At 55.4% G+C, this 19,679-nt stretch overlaps 4 protein-coding genes across 8 annotated transcripts; 2 read left to right on the top strand and 2 right to left on the bottom strand.

The window, feature by feature from the left end:
* Window positions 1-928: 928 nt before the first annotated feature.
* On the top strand, window positions 929-5,354 carry RNF39 (ring finger protein 39). The gene is made up of 4 exons (XM_032847780.1): window positions 929-1,482; window positions 3,014-3,036; window positions 3,223-3,314; window positions 4,762-5,354. Exons 1-4 carry the CDS (start codon window positions 1,120-1,122, stop codon window positions 5,340-5,342), a joined length of 1,059 nt encoding a protein of 352 aa, XP_032703671.1. The 5' UTR covers window positions 929-1,119; the 3' UTR covers window positions 5,343-5,354.
* Window positions 5,355-5,926: 572 nt separating this feature from the next.
* Window positions 5,927-9,305, bottom strand: PPP1R11 (protein phosphatase 1 regulatory inhibitor subunit 11). Of its 3 annotated transcripts, XM_032847782.1 has the most exons (4): window positions 9,069-9,305; window positions 7,525-7,633; window positions 7,080-7,171; window positions 5,927-6,105 (listed from the first exon to the last, which is right to left on the bottom strand). In XM_032847782.1, the coding sequence occupies exons 1-4, from the start codon at window positions 9,135-9,137 to the stop codon at window positions 5,974-5,976; spliced, it is 402 nt and encodes a 133-aa protein (XP_032703673.1). In that variant the 5' UTR covers window positions 9,138-9,305; the 3' UTR covers window positions 5,927-5,973. The 3 variants fall into 3 exon arrangements, with proteins under 3 accessions (XP_032703673.1, XP_032703674.1, XP_032703672.1); XM_032847783.1 differs by having other exon boundaries at window positions 6,006-7,171; XM_032847781.1 differs by lacking the exon at window positions 9,069-9,305 and adding an exon at window positions 7,747-7,782 and having other exon boundaries at window positions 6,006-7,171.
* A 1,182-nt stretch (window positions 9,306-10,487) lies between these two features.
* Window positions 10,488-14,056, bottom strand: ZNRD1 (zinc ribbon domain containing 1). Its single transcript, XM_032847784.1, has 4 exons — window positions 13,858-14,056; window positions 13,640-13,740; window positions 13,361-13,470; window positions 10,488-11,151 (listed from the first exon to the last, which is right to left on the bottom strand). Exons 1-4 carry the CDS (start codon window positions 13,991-13,993, stop codon window positions 11,127-11,129), a joined length of 372 nt encoding a protein of 123 aa, XP_032703675.1. The 5' UTR covers window positions 13,994-14,056; the 3' UTR covers window positions 10,488-11,126.
* Window positions 14,057-14,219: 163 nt separating this feature from the next.
* On the top strand, window positions 14,220-18,619 carry LOC116861236 (putative uncharacterized protein ZNRD1-AS1). Of its 3 annotated transcripts, none has more exons than XR_004381448.1 (3): window positions 14,220-14,282; window positions 17,154-17,229; window positions 17,822-18,619. XR_004381448.1 is itself a non-coding variant. In XM_032847778.1 (3 exons), exons 1-3 carry the CDS (start codon window positions 16,717-16,719, stop codon window positions 18,572-18,574), a joined length of 1,059 nt encoding a protein of 352 aa, XP_032703669.1. In that variant the 5' UTR covers window positions 16,673-16,716; the 3' UTR covers window positions 18,575-18,619. The 3 variants fall into 3 exon arrangements, 1 of the variants encoding a protein (XP_032703669.1); XR_004381449.1 differs by lacking the exon at window positions 14,220-14,282 and adding an exon at window positions 14,700-14,734; XM_032847778.1 differs by lacking the exon at window positions 14,220-14,282 and adding an exon at window positions 16,673-16,946.
* Window positions 18,620-19,679: the final 1,060 nt, after the last annotated feature.

The following is a 19,679-nucleotide window of genomic DNA, read 5'->3' on the forward strand; positions in this document are numbered from 1 at the left end:
AGGGGATCCTCACAGAGAGGCCTAGCGTGAGGCGGGCCTGGGCGAGGAACTAGAGAGAGGGGAGAGATGGAGGTGAGGGGCCGGGAAAACACTGAGAAAGCATCTGGAATGGAAGAGGCAGAGGGCGGAGTCACAGCAAGGGCACAGATCAGATCTGGTCTGGCTGCACTCCTGCTTACTCCCTTGCTGTGGGAGCTTGGCCAGGCCATCTCTCCCCACGGCTGTTTACCAAGAGATTTGAAATAGATAACCCCTGGGTACGTCCCAAAGATGGAGAGAGAGACCCGTGGAAATGACAACATACACCAGGAAAAATGGGAAGAAAGAACTAGAAAGAGAGACATAGGAAGAGAGTTCTAAGAGCCCCGCTGGGAGCCAACCAGAGGCAGGAGTGTGGGCGCCTGCTCCCCACCCCTTACCCCAAAGCTTCAGACTGTTCCTAAGCCCTTAATAGGGAAGGCAGGAAGACGGAGAGAGCCGCCTGCGATGACAGCACACACCAGCACTCAGAGGCCTGCGAAGCCACAGGAGCCAGGATCCCTGCGTCTGCCCCCAGCCCCCAGATGTAGGTGTGCCGGCCACCTGTTATGACTCACACCCTGGCGATGCGGGCACCCATGCCAACAGCGAGCCTGGGCCCCTTGCCCACCAGCACAGCACAGGCCCGGGGGGAAGGGGAGATTCAGGCCCCGGAGGGATGACGAGGGGCTGCCCTCCCCACCGGGCGCCGCCTTGCCCCAGGAGCGCCCCCTCCCGACCGCCCCCCCCCCACCCCCCCGGCCTCGAGGGCCCACGAGTCCTTTCCTCCCGCCCTCCTCCCCCAAACCTTACCCGGGAAGCCGGAGAACCAGATGAGCTGTTACGCAAGACCTGTTTACCCGCCGCGGGGGCCTCCTCCTCCCTATAAAGCCCGACGCGGCGGGGAGCGCGGCGGAGCTCGAGCCTGGTGGAGGGAAGCGAGGCTGTCCCTGGAGGGCGTCAGGGCAGCGTCCGAAAGTTCATGCGCCTGCCAGAGAGAGGGTCCCCCAATCCGCCAGCAGCAGGCGTGGTTCGCCGAGCGCGCGCTGGGGGGCGGCCGCGGGGGTCGCGGAAGGGTGGGCGTCCGGACACGCGCTCCCCATGGAGGCGCCCGAGCTGGGCCCGGGGCTGGTGGAGCGTCTGGAGCAGCTGGCGACGTGCCCGCTGTGCGGGGGCCCCTTCGAGGACCCGGTGCTGCTGGCGTGCGAGCACAGCTTCTGCCGCGCGTGCCTGGCCCGCTGCTGGGGCGCCCCGCCGGCCGCCGGCGCCCCGGCGCCCCCCACCGCCTGCCCCTGCTGCGGCCAGCCGTGTCCCCGCCGCAGCCTGAGGTCCAACGTGCGTCTGGCGGTGGAGGTGCGCATCAGCCGGGGGCTGCGGGAGAAACTGGCTGAGCCCGGGGCCCGCGCGGGGAGGCGCAGAGGGGGCCGCATCCCCACCATGGGCTGCCTGGATCCGCACGGAGAGGTAAGGCAGGGTCGCGCATCTCGGATCCGCTGCTGCTGATAGAAGGTGGAGACAGGGGCTTCCGGGGGCGGGGCCCTTATGGAAGTTTAGGCAAAGAATGGATCTGAGAAAAGCAAAGAACGAGGGGGCGCGGGCCTGACCCCAAACCCCTGTAGTGCCGCGAGAGTTTCCAGGAAGGACAAGGAGAAGGAGTTTGACACTCCACCCAGAGGTCGGAGGGCTGGACGGTACACAGGGCCTCCGGAGCTCCTTGACAGAGCGCGAGAGCTGCGGGGGATGCGGAGGGACGCCGCTGCGCGCGGGGGAGGTGGGGACCCGGAGGGAGTCCGTGTGGGCGCGGGGGGGCGGAGGGCCTGCGAGGACAGCGGGGTCAGAACTAGCGAGGGCAGGGCGAGAACCAGCCGGAGTGCAGGGGCAGGGAAGAAGGGTCTGTCAGAGGAGGGGCGCGAGGGAGGGAAAGCAGATCCAAACATCCCGGGAGCGCAGAGGGGTCAGCCGCGGTCTCCCGCCCGAGCCGCGCCGGGCGCTAGTTGTTATTGCCATCCTCCGCTCCTCCCAGGGCCCCCGGCGGGGGCGGCGACCGGTGGAGGCCTGGTCCACGTGCCGCGGGGACCTCTGGCTCTCGCCCCTCATCCCATCCCGCACCCCCACCCCCGCGCCCCTCTTGGCCCCGACTCCTTGGCCATCAACCAGCCCCATTCCCTTGCCCGGCCCCCCAGGCGTCCCGGATTCCTGAGCGGCTTCTCCCCAGCAGCCCAGCCGGTCTCGGGTGTTGCTTCCACACTTTGAAGTCTACACAGACCTAATTAGTCCAGGTGTAATTGGCATAATTGGGCAAATTGCCTTTCCTCTCTTCCCTTCACCACCACCCCGGTCTGCTCCAGTCCTCCCCAAGAGACAGTGACGGGGGCAGGTGGACCCTGGTATTTGGAGGGGGGGGGCATGCGCTGCTCCTCCTGGTTCCCATGGTATCCTGCAGATCCGCAGGACCTCTGGGACACATCCAAGTCCAGCTGCCTCTTTGGCCAGCGTGATGGACACAAAGCAAAGGGCCCAATAAACGCCACCGGGCTTTTATGGCAACAGGGGAAGCAGCTTTGTTAGAAGGCTTTTATGTACCAACTCTTAGCCCCAGGCTCTGAGTGTTTGGTCTGTGTGATGGATTGATGGACGGGAGGAGGACACCCTCTGGAAGGTAGACAAGGACAGGGGACCACTGAAAGAGACAGAATGAGGCTGAGGGAGGCATCAGGAAAGGTAAGGACTCTGGAAGCTAAGTGGGGGCAGAAACAAGGCCTGGACCAGGCTGGGGAAGGGAAAGTGGGGGAAGGAGGAGGGGGAAGGAGGGCAGTAGATGATGATGGATGGGAAGGATGGGCCATGAAAGGGGACAAAGAGGCAGCGAGATCACTTTGAGAGGTGACAGGGAGCTCACCAAGGGAGATCCAGCTGCCTGGAGAAGGGGTAGAGGGGGAGGGGTCCTGAGGACAAAGCCCAGGGCTCACATTGTGTTTTCTTCTGCCCATCCCAGGATATAAGGAAGACATGGAGAAGGTGAGTTCCATCTTACTGTCCCTTCCTTTCCACTACTGGCCACCACATCCATCGCCTTTTCCATGGGCTCACAGCCCCACTCATGGACAGGTTTCTTGCTCCAGAGATGTGAGTGGGGTGAGGGGAGGGCAACAGACGGCAGAGGGTGTCACCTGATTTTGTGACCTTTCTCCCTCATCTGTCCAGACTCGATGCTCCAAGACCCAAGTCATCTAACCCAGAGGACGATCTCCCTGAAGATTACCCAGTGGTGAAAAACATGCTCCACAGACTGACGGGTGAGGAGGGCAGAAGGGACCCCACCCAGGGACGGTCTGTCTCAGGCTTTCTCCCTTTTCTCTCTCAAACCTGCTCAGATGTTTTCTGATGTCTGTATTAGTGTCCTAGGGCCGCTTAGCAGAGCACCACATACCGAGTGGCTTAAACATCAGAAACTTGCTGTTGTGGTTTTGGGAGGAGAAGTTGGCGGGACTGCTTCCTTCGAAGGCCGCAAGGGTGAATCTGTTCTCTGCCTCCCTCCTAGCATCTGGGAGCCTCAGGGGTTCCGTGGCCCAAAGATGGCCTTCTTCCTGTGTCTTCTTTACATGGTTTCTCCCGGTACTCATTTGTCTCTGGGTCCAAATTTCCTCTTCTTATAAAGACTACAGTCATATTGGACTAGGGCCTCCCCTAATGACCTCATTTTAACTTAATTACCTCTGTAAAGACCCTATTTCCAACGAAATTCACATTGTGAAGTACTGGGAGACTGCAACACACCTTCCGGGGGGAACACAACTGGGCACATAACGATGTCCTCAGTACCCACAGCCCAGCATCCTACTCTCCCAACAAACAAAGCATCAGCCGCTTCTGCCCCGTCACATTACTCCTCCCCAGAAGACTTCCCATCTCTCTGAAGCTCCTGGGGAGTTCCCTCTCTGCCCACTACCAAAGCTGCCCTCTGCCTTTATTCAGCTGCCAGAGGGCCGCCTGTCTGGCTACATCTGTGGAGCCTGTGTCTCTTGATCGCAGGGCTGTGAGTTCAAGCCCCATGCTGGATGTCGGGATGATTTAAACATAAAATCTTAAAAATCAACAAAAAAACCTGCCAAAGACACTCTACCATCTTGATCACCCACCATCTCCCCCAACACAGATTGCTTCTAGCACCCCCAATCCAGAAACCTTTCCTCAAAAGCAAACCCCACACATGGCCACGAATACTCCGGTCCCTCTGGCTATCATCACTGCCCCTTTCCTCTTCTGTCCCATCTTCCCAAAGCAACAAGCTGGTCCATTCCCACCTGCCCTTGGGGTCCCAGTGTCTGTCCATCCTTCCCTTCCCAGCCACCTTCCCCACCCCGCAGACGCAGCTCCAGGCCCACCCCAGATAAAGCAGAGGGAGGTACCAGTCCTTAGGCCTCCCTGCAAGTTGGACTGGCTCGGCTTCCCCCCACCCCACACACAAAGGCGAGGCAAGCTCTCCTTCCACCTTTGCACTGTACCCACCCCCACGGTCACCACAGTCCTTGTCCAAACCCAGATCAACACAAGCGGAGCGTGGGTGCAGGCTGAGAGCTGCCCACGCCCTCCCTTTTCTAGACCTTGCCCCACTTAGGCTTCCGTGGCTTTGAGCGCTGCCGCGAGGCCTCCTTCGTGCCCTCTGCTGCACACCGTCTGTCTCCTCCCGCCTCTGAGTCGGAAAGCCCCTCAAGCCCTCCTTTCCTGCCTTTCCCCACGCAGCGGACCTGACCCTGGACCCTGGCACCGCCCACCGCCGCCTGCTCATCTCGGCGGACCGCCGCAGCGTCCGACTGGCCCCCCCAGGGACACCCGCACCCCCCGACGGCCCCGAGCGCTTCGATCAGCTCCCCGCGGTGCTGGGCGCACAGGGCTTTGGGGCCGGCCGGCACTGCTGGGAGGTGGAGACCGCCGAGGCGGCCTCTGGCCCGGACTCCTCCGGGGAGGACGAGGACGACAGCGAGAGCCGCTACGCCGTGGGTGCGGCCGGAGAGTCGGTGCGTCGCAAGGGCCGCGTGGGGCTGTGCCCCGCGGGGGCCGTGTGGGCCGTGGAGGGCCGCGGCGGCCGCCTGTGGGCCCTCACGGCTCCCGAGCCCACTCCACTGGGCGGCACCGGGCCCCCGCCCCGCCGCATCCGCGTGGACTTGGACTGGGAACGCGGCCGCGTGGCCTTCTACGACGGCCGCTCGCTGGACCTGCTCTTCGCCTTCCAGGCGCCCGGGCCCCTGGGGGAGCGTGTCTTCCCGCTGCTCTGCACTCGCGACGCCCGCGCCCCGCTCCGCATCGTGCCGGCGGAAGGCTGAGTCCTACCCACACCCGCCACCAGCAGCCTCCTAGGCGCCAGGCCATCCGCGCTCATCCACACGGCCTCTGTGTCCACATCCACACCCGAAGCCGAGTTCGGACGCGGTGCCACGCCACCTCGGGCTACTTCCTGCCTCACCTCTCCCCTCCTGCCTTATGTTCGTCCACACTGGGACGCTCCGGCAAGATGGATACAAAGGGCCTTACTGCCTGCTCAGGCCTCTCCCCGTCTGGAGGAAACGCACAGTCCTTCTCCACAGCTCGAAGCCTCAGGCTTCCCTGTCCTGTCCAATCTGAGCTCCCTCTTCAAGACTCTGGCCTGGGTCCCAGGGCCTCCTAGGAGGCTTACTAAGCTTTCTGAGCAGGGGGCAGGCAGCTCTACTCCATGAGGCCTGCTTTCCACACTCATAGCCTTTCCCCCTTTGGAACCTTCTCAAGACCCCCCCCCCCCCCCAATAAGGAACCAGTGGTGCTATCGCTCTCTCCTCTACCTGGGAATGGCCCAGACACCCAAGCTGTTCCTCATCTACGGCTTCACATCTTTCTCCATATGTATAAATGGGCCCATATTTAACACGTTTTATGATGCTGGGTTATTTATTTTGTGCATCTGTGGCAATAAATGAGATCTCAGTGGTGGTACGTTTTTGACTCATCTTTGCAACTGTGCATGGCAAGAAGCCGAGAAAATGATGGCAAGATCCCAGTAAGGAGTGGGGAGGGCTGAGAGCTGGACATCTGGGCTGGCAGAAACATCAAAGCCTAGGAAGGAAGGGTAAGAGTGTAGTATAGGGGACATATCCCCATCTCTTTGCTCCCTCTCTTTTCCTTCCTCTCCTAGGGACCCAGGGCCCTGACACTATGCTGGATCTGTCTCTGAAGCCAGAAGACGGAGGAGACAGTGGGCTCTAAGTGACCAGTCTTCAAGATGGCTTTGTTGGAAATCCTGTATCCTATGAGAAGGATGAGAAGAGGCCATGACTGTTTCCTTTTCCATTTCCCATTAACAGTGAGAAAGCAAAGACCCCTTTCCCAACTCCTCCGGAGGGCAGGAGAAGGGAAGGGCTGGGAGCTCCCTGAGAGCGCTGAGGTCTCCCACGAGGCCTCCCATCCCACAAGCAAGGACTAGAAGTTCCGATTATATAAGTCCATTCCTGGAAGACCTCAGAGCCAGGATTAACAAGCATAGCTGGGACAAGACTGCCCCCAATCTGACTGGGACCCCTGGCAGTGAAAGCTAGGGCTGCTGAAAACCCAAGTTAAGTGTTTGGGACTCAAGGGGAGAATGCAAGGGGCCAAGATAATTGCATCCCAGGACAGACAGTTTGGCAGTGAGAACAACGGGGACAGACTGGGACCAAGGTGCCTGGATCCCTGGAGAACAGAGGATGAGTACTGGAAGGAGAAATGAGTGCTGGGGGAACCCAGAAGTCTGGGTTCTGGAGTAGCAGCAAGTCAGAATTCCAGGATCTCTGTCTACCCTCCTCTCCCCCTTCCCTTCATCAGGCAGAGGAGAGGGGAGGAGGGGGCTGGAGGAGGGATCAAACCATGGGTTTAATCCCCAGGTAGCCACATGAATACATTCAGGGCCAGACAGACACAGGAATGGTGGGGGACAGAGGAATTTAGTGCTGCATTGGCCCTGGAGGGGGCTGGGAGGGGTCAGGAGGCTGGGGAGGGGTACTGGGGCTCGGTCCTGGGGTTGCACGACGCCGTCCTTTGCGGTGGCCCCGTACACAGTGTGTATGACCACAGCCCTCCTCTTCCTCCTCATCACTCTCCGTGGAGCTCTCGCCAAAGGCCCGAGGTTTCTCGTAAATACAGCAGCCTGGATTTGGAAGGAGGAGCCCGGTAAAAAAGGAGCAAAAGTTAGGATGGATGTACAGTTGCTTCCACTCCCATGGATCTCAGTAAAAAGTCCTACTTCCACCATTGGCTCCTTCTCCCTTCCAGGATCCAGCTTCCCCAGGGCCACCCCCTGTGGCTGAGGCACCCAAACCCCTGTCCTTTCTGCCAGGAACCCAACGCTCCACTTCTCCCTGGTTCTGATACCTCTTGCCTTCAGGCCTCGGCATATTCCCACCTCACTCCCTCTACTTGAACCTCATCTCCCTGAAGCCAGGGACAGGACCGCAGGCCGCGCCAGAGCACTGTGGCTGCTGGTGGCCAACGATCACTCACATTTTGATGAGCGGCGGCCCATGTGTTCGTTGTCCACAGTGTCACTTGTCCATTCTACCTTTTTCTCTGGCTTCCGTTTCCGAAGCTTGATGGTCAGGCTCCGGTTCTCCTGGAAGGTGAAGAGGGATGGGCATACCTATCTAGTTCCCCAGGGCTGATCTTTCCCACTCCCTCCAGGGGGCCTCCTCTCTTCCAGGCCCCAGTTCAAGCAGAGGCACAGACATGGCAGCAGAGGAGCTGCATGCTGGGAGGGGACAGAACACGACAGGTCTTTGCCCTCCAGGAATTCCTGGGGAATCGAATGTTCTCCATTACTGCTCAGACACAGAGAAGACACAATTCCTAACCTAAGGAAGGTCCCAACAACTCTTCAAACGAAAACATAATCCTCCCTGTTTCTGTCTTCCTCCCCAAATTATCCTTGGTGGTCTTAATACTTGAATATTATTCACTCAGTCCCCCATACCCACTCTTGATCTCCCTTTTTCCAGACCTCTCTCAAGCCTGCGCCCCCCGCTTCCTGCCCACCTACTCCCTAGCACCCTGGCATCTCTATCATTCGAAACACCCTTAACCCAGGGGCTCTGAAGCCCAAGACACCTCCGCCCTTTGAAAGCAACTTAACCTATTTTTTGCAAAATGCTACTCCTTTCTCTATTTTCATCTCTTCTGTTTTCTCAAAATACTATCTCCACCTCCTCTGTCTTGTTCTCTCCTTTCTTCTATTTCCTTTTAGAGTCACCATTCAACAAATACTTATTGACAAGTGTGCTTCTGGGCAAACTGCCCTCCAGCGGGCCTCCAGCCATGCTTTCTTTCTTTTTTTTTTTTTTTTAAGATTTTATTTATTTATTTGACAGAAATCACAAGTAGGCAGAGAGGCAGGCAGAGAGAGGGGGAGAAGCAGGCTCCGTGCTGAGTAGAGAGCCCGATGCGGGGATCCATCCCAGGACCCCGAGATCATGACCTGAGCCAAAGGCAGAGGCTCAACCCACTGAGCCACCCAGGCGCCCCCCAGCCATGCTTTCTCACAGAATCCTTCATCGTCCCCCAGCACCTCCCTTGCTCCTCAGTCCCCCACGTCCCATGCTTGGGTCTCACCACCACCCTGGGCAGCATCCCCCACATCCCCACTCGGACTCTGCTCCATGTCCCCACCCTGGGCAGCATCACCCACATCCCACTCGGACCCTACTCTATGTCGTCTGCCCGGACAGCATCCCCCGCATCCCCACTCTGACCCTGCTCCATGTCCCCTCTCTGACTCCCTATTCCCTGTCCCCACCCCAGGCAGCATCCCCCGCACCCCCAGTCTGGTCCTGCTCCGTGTCCCCACCCCGGGCAGCATACCCCGCATCCCCACTCCGACCCTATTCCACGCCGCCTGGCCGGTCTCCTGCACCATCCTGGCCACTGCGCAAGTCCCGCACACCGTGCACGTCTCCCGACCCCAGGGGTCAGCCCGCTCCTCCCAGAGCCCCAGCCGCTCCCTCCCGGCCTCTCCCGAAGACCCCGAGGAGCACCGCCCCCCCCGCCTTTCTCACGGGCTCGGTTGTCACGGTAACCGTTGTCTCAGTGACGGTCTCACTCAGCCCGGCCCCTGCCTCGGCCATGGCTAAGGCTGAGGAGAGGGAGGAGGGGAGGAAGGGGGAGGAGACGCCCTTCCCTTTCTCTGGGTCTCTGGGGTCTAAGACAATCGGGATCGGGTTCAGAGTAGCAGCCAGGATCCTCCACCTTCTTTTTACCCCCTCCTCCTGGGCCTTCGCTTCCCCACCCCAGGGGATAACCTGTCCAACCCCACTTCCGGCTCTCTGCTTCCGGGTGTGACGCACTCTGTAGGTCCCCTTTTCCCTTCCCGGGCACTAAAGGCGTCTAAGCGCACGCGTCGCCAGAGTAGTTCCGCCGTCACGTGAAGGTGCGCAGGCGCCGCAAGAGGCAGCCCCAGACTTGGCGGAAGCGGCGGCACTGCGGCTGTGGAGCGCCGGCAACAGGCGCACGCGCACGCGCACGCAACAGGCGCACGCGCACGCAACAGGCGCACGCGCACGCGCACGCAACAGGCGCACGCGCACGCAACAGGCGCACGCGCACGCGCAGCGGAGGCGCTGCGGAGGGGCGGTTCGGAGAGGCTGCAGGCGGGGCGCGGCACGTGGGCGGGGCTGCAGGGCTCGGGTGGGGCCGCGTGTACCACGCCCCGCGGCCCGCGGCTGCTGTGAGACGCACGCAGCGCCTGCTTCGGTTTCCCGGCTTCTCGTGGGAATGGGGCTCAGACCCCAGCAGCAGGTGCACGCACCTGATCCGGGGAGGGCTCTGGTCCCGCGCGGGTCTGCGGGCGCCGGGGCGGGTGCTTTTTAAGGCTTCTGCTCGGGCTGTCCCCAGACCGCGCCTAGGAGCCCCCACCCGGTCTGCCGGGGCCTGGCGGACAGGACACTGTATTGCCCACTTCGTCGGGTGGCGATGGGATGCTCTCACAGGAGCACCTGCCAGTGTCCCAGAAGCAAGGTGGGGGCGGGTGCTGGGGGCCGGCAGAGCGCACTGGCTGCCGAGGCGGCTGGGCGGGGAGCCCGGGACCAGACGTAGGCGGCGCTAGGGGCCGGGGAAGGCTGGAAGTGCGCTGGACACACGCGCAGCGTGTTTGTTCCGGATTTCGGACCCCAAATCCAGCGGCGGCAGAGTCCCGCCTGCCCACCCGTCCCCGTGGCCAGGGGCCAAACCCCACACGGTGAGTCTGAGAGCTCTGAACATGTCAAGGGCATCACAGTGAAGCAAGGAATGCAAAAACACAAACTCCCGGAGTACATCTGAGTATGTTTATTGTGCCCGGACTACAAAGTGTTTCCCTTTCAAGTTTTTGGGCAAACTGATAAAAAGCAAGATACAACTCGGCATGTATAGTAAAACCCATTAAAAAAAAAACCAAGTATCTCTCTGAAGTGGGATTCCTTGTATTTTTTACTCTTCCCCCCCCATCTTTCTACATATGAATCTATTACAATGAATATATATTACATTTATCTCAACAGCAATAAAAATTTTTTTTTCCAAAATGTCCAACTGTAGTAAGCACATACTGGTATCCCTTAGTATCAGATTTTTTGTTGTCTAAGCTCACATCAAAGAGATCTGGTTAAATTATTTGTTCAATCTCCCACTATCCAGATTCCTACATTTTGTTTCTCTAAACTCAGGAACCAAATAGATTTAGTGGTGGAATACTTAAAATTACTTTTTCTATTAGTCTCATTCCTGCCTCCATTTTTTATACTTTTTTTTTCTTTTTCTTTCTCATATACTAATTTATATGTATTTTTTGTAGCTGATATACTTATTGAAAGAACAAATATATCTCTGTAAATTCATTTAAATTCCTTTTGGAACAAGACAGATTATAAATAATATACATATGTCTGGCATATATAGAAAAATAGAACCTTGATAAGAAACTCAACTAGAGTAGGTGTACTCTAGGGACAATGGTAATCCCCACATGATAACTTCCTTCTATGGGAGCAAAACATTGCAACTAGGATGGACAAAGGATCTTAAGAACCCAATATCCCTCACCATCCGAGGGAGAATTGTTGCGTTGCTTGGAAAAAAAATCAAGAGTCTTCCTTCTCCTGGAACCTACAGAGAAAGAAAGGACTCATTATATTTAAATAAGCATAGAGGTTCTAGCCGTGTAAGATAAGACATTCATTTGAAGAATCAAGGAGGGAGTTTTATTTATGACTATGTGGAAGACTAGCTCCCCTAAACAATCCTTCATATTCAAGACAACTAAAAATGCTGTATTAAAAATATATCTAATGAACCATAATGAAATACCACCTTATACCAGTCAGAATGGCTAGAATTAACAAGTCAGGAAACGACAGATGCTGGTGAGGATGCGGAGAAAGAGGAACCCTCCTACACTGTTGGTGGGAATGCAAGGTGGTGCAACCACTCTGGAAAACAGCATGGAGGTTCCTCAAAAAGTTGAAAGTAGAGCTACCCTACGACCCAGCAATTGCACTACTGGGTATTTACCCTAAAGATACAAATGTAGGGATCTGAAGGGGTATATGCACCTGAATGTTTATAGCAGCAATGTCCACAATAGCCAAACTGCGGAAGGAGCTGAGATGTCCTTCAACAGATGAATGGATAAAGAAGATGTAGTTCATATATACATAGAACTACTACTCAGCCATCAGAAAGGATGAATACCCACCATTTGCATCGACACGGATGGAACTGGAGGGGATTATGCTGAGTGAAATAAGTCAAGCAGAGAAACACAAATACCATACAATTTCACTCATATGTGAAATATAAGAAACAAAACATGAACATATGGGAAGGGAAGGAAAAACAAAATGAGATGAAAACAGAGAGGCACACAAATCATAAGAGACTCTTAACTACAGGAAACAAACTGAGGGCTGCTGGAGGGGAGGGGGTGGGGGGATGGGGAAACTGGGTGATGGACATTAAGGAGGGCATGTGAGGTAATCAGGACTGGTCAATGACTGATGAATCACTGAGCTCTACCTGTGAAACTAAAAATACACTATATGTTCATTAATTGAATTTAAATAAAAAGTAAAAATATATATAAGCATTCCAAAATATATCTAATGAAATATAAAGTATATGCAAATGATATCTTAGGACACAAAGAGCCACGTGCCATTAGACAAAGAATGAAAAAAGGAAAGGGATAAACTGGACCTCATAAAAATTAAAAACTTGTTCATTTAAAAAAAAAAAAAAAAGTTGGGACACCTGGGTAGCCCAGCGGGTTAAGCTGCCTAATCTTGATTTCAGCTCAGGTCATGTTCTCGGGGTCGTGAGATAATCAGGCTCCATGCTCAGCAGGGAGACATCTCTCTCTCCTGTCTGTACCCTGCCTACCCCCACTCTCTCAAATAAATCAATCTTTAAAAAAAAAACAAACAGAACTATTCAGTGTAGAGATTACATATAGACATACATAACTCAACAAATGATGACTAAAGAAGTAAATAAGTAAAAAGAAAAAAAGCACCATGAGTCAGTTACCAGGAACAACAAATAGCAGCATCAGACCCACAACTATGGGTATCAGAATTATCAGACATAGAATATAAATACTCTTATTTAATATACTTAAATGTAATACATATTTTAAGAATAAAAGGAAGAGGGTGCCTGGGTGGCTCGGTAGGTTAAGCATCTGACTCTTGACCTCAGCTCCGGTCTTGATCTCAGGGTCCTGAGTAGGCACCATGTGGAGTCTACTTTAAAAAAAAATAAAAGGACGAATTTATTTATTTAAAGATTTTATTTATTTGAGAGAGAACGAGTGGGGAGAGGGATAGAGAAAAAGGAAGAAGGCTTCCCGCTGAGCAGGAAGCCTGAGGAGGGGCTGGGTCCCAGGACCCCCGATCAGGACCTGAGCTGAAGGCAGAGGCTTAACCGACTGAGCCCCCCAGGTGCCCCAAGACAAAGCGTTCTTAAACCCATTTGGAGCTGCCCGGTTCTTGAAGTGACATGTGATTAATTCTCAGGAAAGAAAGACTACCTTGAACCAGTGAGAGATTCCAACCATGACAGGCTGACCACTGAGCAGTACTTGCCTTCTGTATGTTTTCATTTCCTTTCAAACACTTTAAAAGGCTTAGTTCACTGGCTATAAACAGATTAAGAAAACTGTTCATTTTACAGGCCCCAAACCTCCCTGTTAGCTGAACCGTGGAGAGGGATGGGGCCAAAGGAAATACCCGTTTCTTCGGTACGCGGAGGAAATCAGTGGAGACGCTCAGTGAACCAGCAGCTCACAAAGGGCGGGGACACGGGGAAGGGTGTGCACCTGCAGTGGGTACAGGTGTAGAAGACCGTCTGCCCCTCGTCGGCCGAGCGCATCTGTCGGGTGTGGTAGGCCATTCCTTCGTGGCCACATCGAGAGCAGCGCCTGTCAACCTGGCCAGGAACAGGCGCGGGGAGGCCGTGTCAGGGAGGCCCCGTCCCATCCCTACCCCGGGCTGCCTGCGGGAATCACACGTCACACTCCACCCGGCTGCTTCCCGCCAGACCTCGGCAATCACCCCTGCACGTCCTCGCCGCCCTCCCAATGGGGTCATTAGCTCACCACGGGTCCCTGGAACTCGGACCCTTCCTCCGCCGGCACAGGCGCGGCCGTCCCCGGCTTGTTGAACACGACGCAGGTGTTCACGACCTTCCCCTCGAAGTCTGCGCGGGCGGGAAGCACGGCTGTGGGCACTCGCGCCGTCCTCCCCGCAGGCTCCCACCCGGGGCCCCCGGCGTCAGGCCCGCCCGCCGCCCCCGCCACCCCCCGGGGCCGCTCACCTCGCACCGGGACGCGGAAGCCGCAGCGAACACAGGTGACCGTGTCCTGCGCCCCGGGCAGCGGCAGGACGGAGCCGCAATCCGGACAGAAGTCCAGGTCCGACTGGAACCTGGAGCCGGAGCGGGCGCCGTCCATGCCGTACCGGGTGCGGAGGGACGGAGAGCGGCCCCTCCGCCGGACCGAGAGAGCGGCGGCAGCGCGAGCCCCACTCCCTGCACGCGCGGGGCTTAGTGTCTAGAACCGCAGGCCGCGTGCGGTCCTCCAGAGCAGACGAGCGCGCCGGCTCCGCGCGGGGCGAGCCAGAGCGTCCGCCGCGCCGGCTCGCCATTGGCCGTGACGTCATAGTCCGTCGCCGCGCGCCGCGGAGCCTAGCGGGTGGGAGAGCGCTGCCTGTGGTGGCGGCGGAGGCCGGCCGGGGAGGACGGTAATGGGCGCGTGGCCTCGGTTGCTGCCCCTCCGGGAGGAGCTCTCACCTGGAGCGTTAATGTTCCCTCAGCCGCGGGGGCATTGGCCCTAGAAATCCTGCGGCCCTTCCCGAGTCCCGGAGCGGGGTTCTGTCGGGGGCGGCGCCCCGGGGCCTCCGAGGCCGAGCAGGGTCTCTCCGCCTCCTCTCGGGGCTTCGCGTGCTCTGGGGGCCGGGCCCATCGGGGCCTCCTCCGGGGAGGAGGCGGGGCGGGCGGAGGTGGAGGACGGGCCGGGCCTGGAGCTCCACTCCCGGGAGGAGGCTCGGGACTGGGTCGAGGACAGGGCGGGCAGGCCGGCGTCCGTCGGGGGGCAGCCCTGGTGCATTTCCCCGGGACCCGGCTCGGCTTTTGGCTCGCGGATCCACCTCCGCCTCGTCCCCCCTCCGCCTCGTCCCCCGGCTCTGGCGCAGCGGTCAGTGAATTCTGGTCGTCTTGCGTCACGTGGTGACTTGACGTTTCCCTAATCCAAGAGTTACAAAACACGAGGGCCAGTATCTTCAGAAAATCATGCTGTTGTCGTTCGTCTGTGACTTACAGCTGGAGTAGACCCTTGTCCCCGAGTTTCCCAGTTCCGTGCTGGCCCCGCCAGCGCCGGCCGACCGGGGAGCTGTGCGAAGCTCTCCCTGCAGGGGAAGGTTCTGGAGCCGTCCCTGCCCCTCCTCAGAGACAAGTTGTGGCCTCTGCTGGGCAGAGGCCCGCTCTGCCTTTTTTGCAGTGATGGACAGACCATAGTGATGGGGTTGGAGCTGCCAGCAAGCTCCTGAGGGTTCCCACGATTTCCCTTCGCGGGTGTCATTGTGTCTGTGAGAAAGGAAGGTCTGCTGTTCCGCCCACGAGGCAGGCGGTTTTTATCCTGTGTGTCTCCTTTGAAAATGGAAGTTGAAATGAGCTTGTTCCCCTTTCTAACTTTAGTTGGACGGGCATCCAGAGACTGTCCACCCTGGGTTGACTGCGGCCTTCCTTGTGCCGCCTGCTGTAAGGCGTGGCCACTTCTCAGCACAGACTCAGTCCAGCTGTATTTATTAAGCTGAGGCTGGGGCTGCAAAGTTGAAAAATGTTACGGGACCTTAAAGAGACCAAACGAGAATGCAGTGAGAGTACACCGGTCGGACCAAGTGTGGGAGCCCAGGACAGGCCCGGGAAAGAAACCTGTGCCTTGGGAGTGAATGGCAAATGTTTCAGCAAAAAGATGGATACAGGGGATGCCTGGGTGGCTCCGTTGGTTGGACGACAGCCTTCGGCTCAGGTCATGGTCCCGGAGTCCCGGGATGGAGTCCCGCATCAGGCCCAGCTCCACGGGGAGTCTGCTTCTCCCTCTGACCTCCTCGCTCATGCTCTCTCTCAAATAAATAAATAAAATCTTTAAAAAAAAAATAGATGGATACAGCGTTATGGGGAATGTAGCAGAGAGATGCTCAGATTTGTGATAAGGGTAATCAGCAAATCGTGAACTTTGAGAATTTGGGTCGCGTACTCTAATGTTCAGTACTGTGCTAGGTTCTACATACTGAGAAAAGTAAGATGGTTGTATTTTTTTAAATATCAAAATAGATTTACTTAGACAAATAAGAATGTGTCTAAGAAGTCTGTGAGGTCCAATATTTGGTATCAGATTCATTCTAATACATTTGTAGATGTAAATTTTAAGTTACACCCTTTTAGAGTCTAAATTTCAGTGTGAAAATGTTAAAGATGATAGAGGAATACAGGTATACCAGTGTAAACCCTGATTATTTTCCAGTGAGTTTTAGAGGTAATGATTAAAAGTGTTCAGAAGAAGACAGAAATCATTGTTACACAGACTGTTTCAGAAAGACTTGATAGAATCAGGAGCTTGACTTGTGGGGGGAATTATCTGCCATTTACTGAGAACTTACCACATGTCAAGCATTGTGCCAGGCGCTTTCATCTAATGTACGTTTGTTCTTTATTACCCTGTGAAGCAGATGTTTGTTTTCCGTGTCCATTTTATAGATGATGAAGCTGACTGAGATTGTTACTTGCCCGGAGTCACACACCTCAGAGGCGGTTTGATTAGGATTCAGATGTAGCCCTGTCAGGCTTCAAAGCCCATGCTCTTTGCCATAAACAGTACAAAAGGCACAGAGATGAAATGCCAGGCATCCCCAGTGGCTTCAACACGACCTCACAGTAAACTCAGATTAGACCAGGGATGACACATAAAAAGTTGGCAGTCTTCACTTGTGTTGCCATCAGCCTGGCCCATTAAAAAAAAAAAAAAAAAGGATAACCACAAATTCCCACCCTCAGGTGCTGAGCAGGGAACAGTTTCACAATGGATTTAGGATGAAGGATAAGTGGCAGTATAAGGCAGGAAAGCAGAGGGGCAGGTGATCACGTAACAATTTCAGAACCAAACATTGGAAGGCAGAGATGCTGTATGTGCTGATAGAGGCGGAGAGGGCCCGGGTCAAGAAGCTGCAGAGAGAGGAGGGACCGAGAGCACTGCACTCTGGAAGTCTCTCGGAAGACAGAGGAGGCCGGGAGACAGAGCAGTCCAGCCCAGCCGAGCTTGCCCAGCGCCACACCCAGGAGCCTGCGTCTTCCCTCTCCCAGGCCCAGATTCCAGATTCAGAATGGTTCCTCTTGAGTCCACGGGAGATGTGCGTGCCTACTTTCTGTGAAAGGATTCGATGCTATTGTTAAATTCCCCAGAGGAAGAGATCCTCGCAGCAGGATCTCTCTTTCCGAGGGGACATACCCTTGGCGTTGACCAAAACAGTTGGTTACCCTGGTTCAGTCGGTATGTGAGTAGATAGTTTCTGACACCTCCCACGCTCTAATCTACCTCTGTTTTCTCTGTCTTCCAGTCTGGACTGGGCGAAAACCTCTACAGACCCTAGGATTGCCGTAGGTCAGCAGTCCCCACTGGAGAAAAAAATCTTGGTAAATAATCTTCACGTTGTACAGTTTGGAGCTACTAGGAGAAGGGGCCTTAGGCTTAAAATCCTGCCCAGGTGACCCCTCCCCAGAGGGGTCTACCCTGGCACATGTGTTTAGCTATATCCATACTTGCAAAACAGTATTATGTTCAAAATGCCCAATACTCTTTTTTTAAAAGTAGTTACTGATGGTGGTGGTGGGTAGTTCAACTCTGAGAGCTCAGAGTTTCACCTGGGGTGATGGGAATAAAAATCACAATTGTTAAACACCAAAGTAAACAAGAGACTGCAAATCTTCTCAGTGTCACTGATGAGGTGAAGCTCTTGTTTAAATGTGTTTAAAAAGACAGTCACCGGGGCGCCTGGGTGGCTTAGTGGGTTAAGCCTCTGCCTTCAGCTCAGGTCATGATCTCAGGGTCCTGGGATCGAGCCCCGCATCGGGCTCTCTCCTCAGCAGTGAGCCTGCTTCTCCCTCCCTCTGTCTGCCTCTCTGCCTACTTGTGATCTCTCTCTCTCTGTCAAATAAATAAATAAAATCTTAAAAAAAAAAAAAAAAAGACGGTCACCTTATAAAATTCTGTGCCTCACTTTGACAGAATCTGGGTGGCGTGCATACAGCAGCGGCAAGACAGCTGATAACTCGGAAATACCACGAGGAATATGAAACATTGTGCAGGGAGCAAGCTCTTTCTCTTGACCACTGGCTGGCCAAAGCGGAGTCTTACTATAATAAGAGAATAATGGACATGATGAAGGAGCAAGAGACAGGCCATGAAGTCAAGAAGAGATTGGAGGGGAAGACGACCCACAGGCTAGAGAGACCAAAGCAGTATTACTTGGTTCCGGAGAGAGAGGTGAAACACATAGAAAGGCACATTCAGAGAGCAGGTTGGGTCAGAGAGTCTAAGAACAAACCAGGTAAACAATTGCCACGGCCCCCTAGTGAGACAACGTTCCCCAAAATTGTGCCAGAAGAGCATGGTGTCCTGAGCGCCCAGAGAAGAAAGCAGGTAAGCGAGAGGGAACAGATGCAAATCCAAGGTCACCAGGAACGCATGCTTCGGGGGAGAGAGCTCGCGGAGCAAAGGCGCAAGGAGCGAGTCTTGAGGAAAACCCAGAGCCATCTGCCAACACGAGAGAGGCGTGGGAGAGCAAGGAGAGAGATCAAAGAGCTTGAAAGTGTGACTGCGTATCCCCTTTTCCAGCCACGCGGTAGAAGCCGGATTAAAGTGAATATCCTTATGGAAAAGAATAGAGAAGAAGTGCCTGCCATCATAAAACCACATCAAAGAAAATTCTTAACCATGCCACCCTTTCTGAGAAGCCAAATAGGAAAAATAAAAGACTAGTAAAGTTTCAGTGCTTTGAGAATAAAACCCTGTGTCTTAAGTGAACTCTTGGTTTTAGTACTAGTTCCCAACTGTCCCCAGAGAGTGTGCATCAGATACGGAATATCGGATAGCTCTGGGCTAGAAACTTGGCGGAGCTGTCTTCGTTCCCTCGTGTTCGTGCACCTGGCGAATCCTTGACGTCCAGTGTCATCAGCCGGAATGTCGTCGGGCAATGATGGTGAGGAAGTAACTGGGATCTGCCGCTGCTCAGGCCCCACTCCCAGCCCACGACAGCTGTCTTGAGGTTGTCGTAGGTCAGTCTATGGTCTTTCAGTTCCTGTTTGTACGGGACTACTGACCAGGTCTTCCATGTCTGGACTACTGGACTACTGACCAGTTTGTACGGGACTATAGTTTGTACGGGACCAGTTTGTACGGGACCAGTTTCTTCCATGTCTGGACTACTGGACTACTGACCAGTTTGTACGGGACTATAGTCCCGTACAGTTTGTATGGGACTACTAGTCCAAACTGGACTACTGACCAGGTCTTCCATGTCTGGCTTGCACCCTACAGTTCTGTCTATGTGAGGGACTTTGACAGCCTCCTGTGGGCCAGGTTTTGTGAGTGAATGAGAGGTCCCGGCCCTTGACTGGGCCACAAGTAATGGCATAGATCGCCCCAAACACGGAGTGTGCTCAGGGTTAGGATGGAGGCCTGTGCGGTGCTGTGCCAAGGAGGGACCCCGAGCCCAGCCCGGCAGAGTGAGGAGGGCAGCCACAGGACGCACAGCCCATGTAAGCAGTGTCTTCCCGAGGTTTGGGTCCGCTCAGATGCAAACTGGACTCACCCTCTCAAGCAGATGTGCCCCAACCCTCACTGACGAGTCAGAAGACAAACGTGTGCACTGAGCAAGAGTTTTCATCCCAAGCAGAATGAAATTTATGGATTTCATTTCATTTCCGGTTCATTTTCTTACCAGATAGCAAAACTTTGGGAAGGTAGGGGTGATCGTTGATGCGTAGAGAATAAGGAGTGGGGGCTGCCTAAAGAGCATTCTCCATCAGTTGTGGTCCCCACGCCCACCCCCAGACCAGCAGTTCACTTGCGACCTTGGCAGTGT

Source organism: Lontra canadensis, unplaced genomic scaffold (assembly GCF_010015895.1).
Source record: "Lontra canadensis isolate GAN:19392208 unplaced genomic scaffold, GSC_riverotter_1.0 scaffold194, whole genome shotgun sequence".
NCBI classification, from domain to species: domain Eukaryota; kingdom Metazoa; phylum Chordata; class Mammalia; order Carnivora; family Mustelidae; genus Lontra; species Lontra canadensis.